The sequence below is a fragment of the Monodelphis domestica genome, chromosome X, assembly GCF_027887165.1.
Source record: "Monodelphis domestica isolate mMonDom1 chromosome X, mMonDom1.pri, whole genome shotgun sequence".
Classification (NCBI taxonomy): domain Eukaryota; kingdom Metazoa; phylum Chordata; class Mammalia; order Didelphimorphia; family Didelphidae; genus Monodelphis; species Monodelphis domestica.
This window is the reverse complement of record NC_077235.1, coordinates 40431731-40442551: the sequence shown is the minus strand read 5'-3', so window position 1 is coordinate 40442551 and position 10821 is coordinate 40431731. Positions and strand designations below refer to the sequence as shown.

The 10821-nt window shown below is 36.6% G+C and overlaps 1 protein-coding gene across 1 annotated transcript; it reads right to left on the bottom strand.

The window, feature by feature from the left end:
* Positions 1-2322: 2322 nt before the first annotated feature.
* On the bottom strand, positions 2323-4894 carry LOC100010993 (transcription elongation factor A protein 1-like). Its single transcript, XM_001362195.5, has 2 exons — positions 4818-4894; positions 2323-4693 (listed from the first exon to the last, which is right to left on the bottom strand). Exons 1-2 carry the CDS (start codon positions 4877-4879, stop codon positions 3850-3852), a joined length of 906 nt encoding a protein of 301 aa, XP_001362232.1. The 5' UTR covers positions 4880-4894; the 3' UTR covers positions 2323-3849.
* Positions 4895-10821: the final 5927 nt, after the last annotated feature.

Sequence of the window (10821 nt, the reverse complement as noted above, 5' to 3'; positions counted from 1 at the left end):
CCACAAAGAATGCAGCTATGAATATTTTTGTACATGTCTTTTTCCTTATCTCAAATAAGATAATATTTGTAAAGTTCTGTGCAAAAGTTAACATGCTATGTGAATGCTAGCAGTAGCAACAATACTAGTAATAATAGTAGGAGTAGGAGTTGTTGCAGTAGTAGTAATATAACAGAGCTATGACAAGAGACTGTGAATCTTGAAATTTCTCAGACTTGTGAATGTTAAAAAAATTCCCCATTGGGGAATTTTTCATTGGGACAATTCCCTATTGGGACCATTCCCCATTTTAAACAGTGAAGCTACTTAGATATAAAATGTGAGAACTCTACTTAGATCAAAAATGTGAAGACCTCTACTCCACCCGTACTTAAGACTGCTTTAGGGGAGAAAACTCCTTGCTGAACAATGAAAAATACTTATACCCATACTTAAGCCATGTCTATTTTTAGAATTAATACAAAGGGGTGCTAAGTACCTATAAAGATCAGGCAACTTGTGAACTTACAAGGAGCAAAGAGGAAAAAACTTACTCAGAGATTCTAGCCTACTCAGGTGTGGATTACTAAAAGGATTAGTCTACTCAGGTGTAAATTCAGAATGGGCTGTCCTTTGGAAAACATCTACTGTGATTGGTAGATGGAAGAACTTAGGGGAGGTGACATAGGAGAAAACCCCCTATAAAAGAAAAGGACAGGCTGTTGAAAGATAAATAGGGTCTCTTGAGAGACAGCCTCTAAGGAGGTTGTTGAGAGAAGGGCAATCTCTAAGGAGGTCTCTCAAGGGAGGCTGACTCTGACTGGAACTCCCTCTGGGGAGACTCTGTCCCCCTGAATCCTCGCTTGAACAGATCTTATGGTGAGTGATTAAGGACTGACTGATCCTTTCTTTTAGGGCTTAGGCCTGGGTTGGCCAGGGCTGCCTGGGCCGGCCTATTCTTTTCTCATTTATTTCCTTTCTCTCTCTCTCTCTCTCTCTCTCTCTCTCTCTCTCTCTCTCTCTCTCTCTCTCTCTTTTTCTTTGATTCCTCATTGTATTATTAATTAAATTCTCTATAAAACCCAGTTGACTTGGGTATATTCATAATTGCGAATATTTCCCTGGCAACCACCTTATATTTGATTTAAAACAAGACACTGTGGTGAAAACATATTTTCTGCAGTCACAATTTACTCACCCACTCATATCTATCACAATTTATGACCCTCAACCATTTTAACTCTTACAGTTTATGGCTCCCACTCTTTTAAATGTTACAAGACAATGGAGTCTTCCAATGCTCTGAGAACTTCAGGCAAAGAAGACAATATCTGGACCCCAGAAAATCATGATGACAAAAAAGGAAAATTACAATCATTGGAGGAATTGTCAGAGGACAGAAACACTAATGCCTTCTTGGTGGAGCTCTAAATTGGTCTAAACATTCTGGAAAGCAATTTGGAACTATACTTGAAATATCACTAAATTATTCATAGCCTTTGTTCCAGAGATATCACTATATATTCCAAATAGATAAAAGAAAATGAGAAAGATCCATACATACCAAAATATTCAAAGTAGTCCTTTGTATTGTAATAAGAGACTAGAAACTAAGAGTACATCCACCAATTAGGAAATAACTAGAAGAAATAATAGTATACAAATATAAGTGGAAATTACTGTACCATGAGAAGCAAGGAAAGGAATGGATTTAGAGAAACCTTGGAAGAATCATATGAAAAGAAAAACTGTTCTATTTACTATAACTAGTAAAAACAATGAACAGGAAAACTACCTAAACAGTGGAGAGTTCTGATCATTTAATTGACCAACCATAACTCTATAAGACTGAGGATGAAGTCCGCTTCTTATCTTTATTCAGAGAGGTAATGGACTAGAGGTTCAGACAGCTTTGACTAGGATAAATGTATGGATATGTTGTGCTTGGCCATGCTAATTTGTTAAAAGGATGAGATGTTTTTGTTTATGGGGATGAAGTGGGGAATAATGGATGGGGCAAGCTACAGTTAGACATTTAAACTCCTTCTCAACTTGGCTGCTTCCTACTGTCTCAAGCTTCTTACACTGAATATCCTCCATGTGCTCCAGTATCCAATGACATTAGTTTCCTTGCTTTTCTTCATATATAGCATTCCCTCTTCCTACTTTATGCCTTGTTGGTCTCTTTCAAGGTGGGAACGTTTTTCTTCCTCACCTCGGACTCAGAACTTCCAAATAGGCTCAAGTCAAAACCTTCAAGTCTTCTCCAAGAAGCCTTTCCCAGTCCCATTAAATACTAGGACCTTTTCTCTGAAACAATCTGCTATATATTCTGTGTAATTCTTTTTTTTTTTTAAGTTCATAAAAAGACCTTTATTGAGTTGTTTGAAAAATGGAATACTTTGAGTTACATAAGATTTCTATTAACTTAATGTTTTTTAACTTTTTTTCAAATTTCTTTTTATCATTTTTAAACCATAAGTCAAACATTTTCCTTCATTTGAGTAGATTCTATTTGTCATTTTGTTGGAGTGGCCTAAATGGGCCAATTTTTAAATGCAGATTTAAACCAATATAATATTTTAGATAGCTCTCCACATTATTTCAAATTGAACTGTGATATATGTACATATTGTGGGGGTACACTACAGAGGATTTGAAATGGCACAAAGAATGACAAGACCATTCCAAAATTATTAAATGTTATCTGTTTAGTATCTGAAGATGGAAAAAAAAATTTTTTTTAGCACTTAATAGCTCTGCTATTAAGGAAAAGTTTGAACAAGAGTATCCCCACTTTAATGAACAGCATATTTAGTGGTTTTAAAAGGTAGAATCAGAAAATAGACTGTAGGAGAAAAAAAATCTGTCAACCTAGATGTGAAAAGAATATAGCCTGAATGTTGTAAACTGGCTCTCAAGCTTGACCACTGGTTATTGTTGTTATTCTACACATCAAAATAAAGTTTATGAGCAGTTTAGGAAAACTACAGTAACTGGTGAAGTTTAATATTATTCCCCTCAATCTATCTTCTTGTGAAGAACTGATCTAAAATGTAGTTGAAAATCTACCAATGACCTTATTCATCTGCAAAAACTAAAATGTCAGACAAGTAAATAAAAAATAAAGACCAATTGATGTTTTAATAAAGTACTTAAAGGAATTTCTCCAGAAGCAAGAGCTATTAAGAGCAAGTAATTTACAGATTTAAGAAAAGTACAAATGATATTGGTCACAACTAGTCACAGATGCAAATGATATCTAATCACTAAGGTTTATTTAAATCATTATGATCAAAGTTGCTAATTCAAATGCTAATTCAGATGCTAATTCAAAAAAATGATATTTACAAAGTAGATAAGCTGTCCAAGCATTATTTTGTTACTACACTACACTTGGTAAACCTAAAATTACACTGGTCTTTCTTCTCTCTTAATATTAGTAGGAACATGCTGATATGGAAACAAATTTGCAAATTCCACTTTCACATTAATAGAGAAGAGAAGTAAAAAATCTCTTGTGTATGTTTCAGATTGTAAAAAAGTTAAAGTACATTTTCCATTTGTTATGAAAAACAAATGTTACCAAAAGCTTAAGTTGATAAAAGTTTAATGTTGACTTACTTATAAAAATGAAAAAATAGTTTTAAACAAACACCATACAATTGAATATCTGATCTAACCACTGACTAACTATAAGAAGGCTTTTAAGAAAGGGATGGTTGTGTCAAAAACAAAAGATGAACCCAAAGGATGATTGCCGCTTTAAAAATCTCATTTGCAGGGAAACCAGATCCTTGGCCTAGTTTTTAAAGCTAATTACAAAATCATCTTTCACAAGCGTCCAGGTATCTTTCCCAGTTCCTTCTTCTAACAAAACTTCCATCTATTTCCACATTCATTGCAAACAACAAATGTTGTCATAGGTTCATCAGCACTGCGAGTTTGAACCTGTGTATAGGTACAATTCTTCTTTTTACATTTGCCACATGTAAATAGGTCAGTTTGGGTCCCGCCTGTCTTGGCCATTTGATGTTCTCTAATTGCTTCTTTGGTCAGGTTTTTGCGCATCTCTTTAAGTTCATCACTAGCCATTTCCTCTGCTGTCAATCTAGCAAATAAATCTGGAGGTATGTTCCCACACAGTACATTTTTCCTTAAATTTGGATTCTTTGCATCCTTGAGATTTGCTATTCTACTTCGTACCCTATTTTTATATTTCATGTCCGTGTTCCGTAACTCCTGATATATAGCTTCTTCAATTTGAGATCCCAGTTCTTCTTCATCAGCCCCAATAGCAATGTAGTCATCTCCTGTTCTGAGGGCTGCAGCAAGCATCTCTCGGCACTTCATTCGAACTGAATCTGAAGTGCTTGGTGCCCGGGGAAAAGATGGAATGAAGGAATCAGAAGCATTTGTTTCTTCCTTTCTGTTGCTTGCATTGCTACTGGAGCTACTTTCTTCTTTTGCTTCAGGGCTATTTTGGGAGGAGATAGCAGGTTCTTTTTTCTTTTCATCAGAATCTTTATCAGTGGATGGTCCATCTAGCAACTTTTTCCAGGATTTGATGAGGGACTTCGCTAAGGATGTAACCTCTTCATCTGTGCTCTGCTTGCGTATCGCATTTACTGACATTCCAATTCTTGTGGACTGCAATAATTCCAGGGTCATAGGAATATTCTTAAGTTCCTTTAGTAAATCCAGTGCCCCAGCCCAGCTAATAAGAGTCAAACTACCATTTGTTGTTGTAAGGGAATTCTTGTTCAGGTATGGGTTGAACTAGATCGCCACTGAGGTCCTTTCTCAATTCTTTGATTCTATGAAAATTTGTTATAGTCGCGTTCTTTTTCTGCACCATCTTATCCATCTTCTTAGCGATGCGAATGATCTCGTCCTCCATGGCTCCGGAAGCCTTTGCAACCCCACCCCCCACCCCCACCCCCTGGGGCCGGGACGCGGGAGAAACCGGGCAAAAGGGCGATGTCAAAAGAGCGGGCAAGGGAGAGGTGAGCAAGAGTCTCCGGAGACGTCACAGACTGAAGAGCCACACGGAGGTCCTATTCTGTGTAATTCTACATACACTTATAGCTGCTTGCATGTTGTCTCCTCCATTAGGATGTAAGCTCAATGAGGACAAGGACTGTGTTTTTACCTATCTCTATATTCGCAGTGCTTAGTGCAGTGCCTAGCAAAGAATAGGAGTTTTAAAAATGTTGGTTGAGGATGATTAAGCCAAAAGAAAAAAAAAGAAAGGCAAGTGTGTCAGTGAAGATTTAAACAAAAAAAGGGATTACAAAGACATTCAGAAAGCAACAAAAATACCAGAGTCAGCTGTAGAATTTCCATACTGAAATGAATATATACTCAAAAACAACAACAAGCTCTCTGTAATGAGACTAGTTTTCATATACAATACTTTTTTTTATTCTACTCACAAGGGTACTAGAAGCCATGGGGCTCAAGAAAAGTCTCATGGAGTATGTGGTACTGGAGCTAAGCTTTGAAAGGAATTAAGGTTTCAAGCAGATGGGAGGTGAAGAGGGAAAACACTCCCGGCATGGAGTACAGTAAGTATTACGGCAAAGAGATGGGGCAGAATATTACTTACAAAGAAAAGTCAATAGGTGTCCAACTTTTAGTTCCTCTGCTGCTGAATAGATTGGAACTGTATCACTGATAGGGATGATTCCTAGGCTGCATTTCCATGAGTTTCCCCCTAGGTAACAGTGGTAGGGGCTGGGCTGGAAAAAGTATGCTGCCATTCTAGGGCTCTGGAACTCAAAGTTCTGGGCTCTTTCCATTAAGGCCTAAGGGGAGGTAGCAATGGCCATTAGGCTTGCCTAGCTCCCACCATCTCTTGATAATTCTTCAATGTGCCCTGTGGCTTCAGTTTGCCAAACCAATGGGTGGAAACTAATCTCAAAAGACAAGAAAGTTGTATCAAGTGCCCCAGCCTCAGCTACAGCCTCAGCCAGTTAGATCTGGAAGAGAGCTTGTAAGCCTTTAGATGAAGAAAATGAACATACCTTGCATAGGGCAAGGCCTTCAAATATTTATATTATAAAAAAGGATGAGAAAGAAACTGAAGGGCAAAGTGTTACAAGGGGGAGACTGTATTTCATACTTAAGGCAAGAGGGAATCACTGGCACATTCTGTGTTGGGGAGCTAGGGATGGGAATGAGTAATAGTGTCAGATATGTACATTTGAAAAATCTCTTTGATAACTATGTGAAGATTACCTTGGAAGGAAAAGAGATCTCAGGCAGAGATAAAAATGAGAAGGCAACTCCAAACTCCTAGGCCTGAAGTGACAAGGGCCAAAACCATAGACAAGCCCAAATAGGGTGCAAGTACAAATGGGATAGTGAATTTCTTCTTAGTTTATGCAGTTCTCTACCATGGACACTTAAAGAAAGTTTTCTCTGAAAAAATAATAAAGAAAAAAACTTTTACAAAAATTTGCTGCATTTTTTAAATTTCCCCTTTGTGAATCACTACACTGATATGAAAGCAAGCTTATAGTATCTATATTTGAGGGCACAAAGCTGAGTCTACCTGAAGCAGCAGTGAAGCACCAGGAGCATCTGGTGCTCTTGCTTCTTCCTCTTGGCTTTCATGATTTGAACTCTAATTCTTTCCCCCCAAATTTCTGTCCATAAGACCTGTGAGGTATATTTTTATGCCTTTCTCCCTTCAACAAGTTAATGGGTTGTCTATAGCAACTTTTTCCTCCTCTCTATTTCAAATGCCACAATAATCTCCTTACCACTAGCTTGTATTATAACAATATCTTTTTAAGAGAACTATCCACCTTTAAGGCATCATCTCTCCATGACTATTTGTCCCCTAAGTCTAGACAGCTCCACCTCCATCTCTTTGCATGCTGAGTTACTACCCTTTTTCCAAGGCTGTTAAATGCCATCTCCTCTGCTTTCTCAGAAGGCTAATCAACTTCTCTTTCAAACTTCAAATGAAATTCTGTTTTAATAGCTCTTTTATCCATGTTCCATATAATCCTGTATTTAAAAATGATTAGCACTGGTGTTATCAACGTCCTAAACTTTAAGACCCTTTGAATGTAGTGACAACATCTTATCCAAACTTCATTATTTTCAGTGTCTTCAAGAGTGCTCTTTATCATAAAGTGTAACATTACAGTTAAAAAATCACCTTTACAAGTCCAAGGTGAGGGAAGAAGAGCTAAATATCATCACATCTGGGGGAAAATGGGGGTTTTAATGGACCACAGGCTCCAAATGAGTATGATCTCAAGAGTCATTAAAATAAGAATAGTGTCCAGGACAAGGGGGAGAGAATCTTGATACATTCTGCTTTGTTCAAACCACATGTGGAGTATTAAATTCAGTTCTGGCTTTCCTATGATGGGAAGGGCATTGACAAGCTGGAGAGAAAGGGCAATAATAGACTCATTAGAGAAAACTAGAGTAGTCAGGAAGGGGATGAAGGGTTAATAAGGTGGTTAGAGAGGTCACACTAACTGTATGACCCTGAGCAAGTCATTTAATATAATCTTTAAAATGAAGGAATTGAACTCTATGTTCTCTTAGAGTCCATCCCAGTTCTAAAGTTATGAGTCAATTTTATCATCTTATTTTCCAGGAAATTGAGCTGTGTTTATGGCTGAGGAAGAAAAGAGTATTCAGTACAAAGGATGAGAAACACTATCAAAATGTGCAGGAAGGCCAAGGAAAATGATGATTGAGAAAAAAACAGTAATGGGATTTGGCTATTGGGAGATGATCAGGACAAAAACATTTTCATTAGAGTAGGAGGCTAGGGGGCTGACTGCAAAGAGTTGAGAGAGTGGGTTACAGAGAAAAGTCAAGATCCGTTTTCACTTTATTCTTCAAAGTTAGCAGTAAAGGAGTGGAGAGGGATGAGACGGTAGCATGATGTTAAAGGATGGACTAAAATTAAGGCCTAGGGAGATCTGAGTATGTTTAGTGACAGATGGTTCAGAGTAGGAGGAGATAAATGAAAGAGATGACTTTGAGAGGTAATTATAGGAAGGAAGATGATCAAGAGTACACATGACTGAGCTTGGGAAAGGAAAGGAGATCTTTTCTTCTGTGGCCAGAGGGAAAGGAAAACAGAATGATTAAATAATAAATTTGGAAAAATCCTGAACATTACCTAGTTGAATCTACATAAATCCTAAACAGAATTTCCCTTATTCAACATTCCTTTTTTCTCTCTTTTCAATAAACATGACCATTTCAATATACAAAAAGACCACAAGGATTGCAAAGAAACATGTGAACTGCAGCTAGAATTTTTAAAACATGTATATTAAAGTAACAAAACTTTCCTCTTTTCTCTGACCCCTTCAGAATTTTATTCCTTTTCTTTCTCTATATGTTATCCTGTGGCAATCTCATTCATTACCATGATATGAATTATTTCTTCTATATAAACAATTCAAAATCTAAATATCCAATCTAAATACCTATCCCCTAACCCAAGCTCCAAGTCTGAACTTACAACTATTTTCTGGACAAAGCCAAAGGAAAGTCTTTCAAGTACTTCATATTCCACAATGTATGTGTACCACAGAATTAACTCTTCCTAAAATGGCACTACCTCTTCCTGACTCTCATTTTTTCAGTGGCACAATTATTCAACAAGTTAGTCATAAATTCCATCATTCCTACTTCCAGTCCATTCAGATTTAGGTTTTTACTCTAGGGAGGTAAAAAACATGTCTTATGTTTTCTAATCATCCCAACACTAGACACGATGACTTGCACATAATAAATGTTGCATAGAGTAAATGGATGAATGAAGAGACTGTTCATTCTAGTCAGTCAACAAGTTTTGTCAATTTTGTCTTCCTAACATCCTGAACTAGAATGGGGTGAGCAAAGTTTTGTCTAGAATGTGAAAATTAAAAGAAGCAAACAGTACTTATAGATCACTAGTAGACCCTTAATAGACCCTATGTGATATTACTGACAAACAGCTATCTAACTTAATCTAAGTAAGAACAGACCTCCTTTTCTACCTTTGGGCAGCTCTAATTATGAGGTACTCAAAGTACATCATGGGAAGTTCATTACAAAAAAAGTGAAAGCATATATATGTATGTAAAGCTATGAAAACACCTGAAAATTATTTCTTTACCATTATGACCTGTTTTTATCTTTTCAGATTAAAAACACTGCAAGAATAATAGTTAAGAAATAATGATCAATACACCAGAGTGGAGAGATATACTTTAAATTGTGTCCATTAATTCTCTACTCATTCTCAAAGTATGGTCTGGGGATACCTGGGAATTTCTGACACCCTTTCAGGGAGTCTATGAGGTCAAAACTATTTTCATAATAATACTAAAATATTTTAATGTCTCATATAGTAAATACAGATAGTTAGAACACATATAAACAAAAGTTCTGTGAGGAGTACTAAATTTTCAAGAGTGTAAAGGTGTCCTGACACCAGAAATTTGAAAAACATTGGTATAATTAAATGAATTGGGAATGTTCATCCAAGGAATTTTAGAATACCTTGTGGTCTGATTCCTGGTCCTAAAAAGAGAATTATATTAGAAACACTTACTGTGTTACACATAGTAGTAACTGAATGAAAAAAATTCATCAATCACTAGCTAATAATATATGTCACCTCTTATTTGTAGGAAAAAAAATAACATTTCATCCATGAGAAGCAAGATGGGAACCAAAATGAAAGAACAAAAAGGAAATCCTAACCCTTAAAGACAGAATTAAAAGAAGAAAGAAAGCACTATATGTGTGGAAACAATGATCATTTTACTCCCCGGTGGTACCTTTCAAACTGAAGAATTGTAATTTTTGCAAAACATATTTAACTAGGTATTCAGACCATTTCCCTATAGGGAGCAAAAGGCTTTAAGGCTTTGCTATATAAGCAAGAATTATAATCCAAGGGAATAGTATAAATTTCCTTTGCCAAGGGGGGAAGGATCATAAGAACTCCAGAAGAAGAAGCTCAGTGAGGGGCGTAAGAATTTCAATAGGAGAAGAGGAAGGCGTAGAAACACTGAGGTGGTAGGCAGTGGTCATATAGTTAGAAGGAAGAGTAATAAAAATTGAGTTATTAAGGCAGATTCAGCACTCTCTCAGAAAACTGTCTCTACCTCAGACCTCTAAGGAGGAGGCACAGCTGGAATAGACAGATGATGTATTAAGTTCTTCTCTAGCCCAATCCACCATATGTAAGTTAGAGGCATTTACAAGACATTTCTGTTTCTTGAGTTATTTTTAAATTACTTACAGAGTCTTTTCCTTGAGATAAAATTATCATGGGTAATTTCTTTAAGATTTGATTGTTTGAAAAAAAAGATTTGATCATTTGTACAGTAGGGTGCCCATATATGTGAGGGATACATTTGAATATGTACATCAAGTGGCTAAAAAGCATGGATACAATCAAATACCTACTGAATCTATATGTTACATGATTTTCTTGTACATTTATAACAAAGTTTATCTGATAAAGAAAATACATAATAATGTTACCAACATTGATTATAGTAATAATAAAGTATATTGTATATTATTATACAGCACTATTCTTTGACTCACTCAGGATATGAGTGTGTACAAAGAGGACTAGCACCTCTGGTGTGAGGGCTTGCTGAGCACGTCTCAGGACTGCTCACTCACCTTTTCTGTCCTACTAGCACTCACCCCTAAGTTCTTATCTGGTACATACTGCTATTGGGACCTTGATATGTTTATGTCTGCTTAAGGATGTTCTGAACTTCCATGGCTGAGCAGTTGGGGGTCTGCTCAGGTCTCCCTCACTACCATAGGAAGCTCAGGGCTCTGACCAGGCAG

Bases quoted from the DNA above. Each gene is read 5' to 3' on its own strand.
- LOC100010993 (XM_001362195.5), bottom strand. From the start codon at position 4,879: ATGGAGGACGAGATCATTCGCATCGCTAAGAAGATGGATAAGATGGTG. The intron at 4,694-4,817 runs GACTATAACAAA...TCTTATTAGCTG, and splicing joins ATGGTGCAGAAAAAGAACGC to GGCTGGGGCACTGGATTTAC.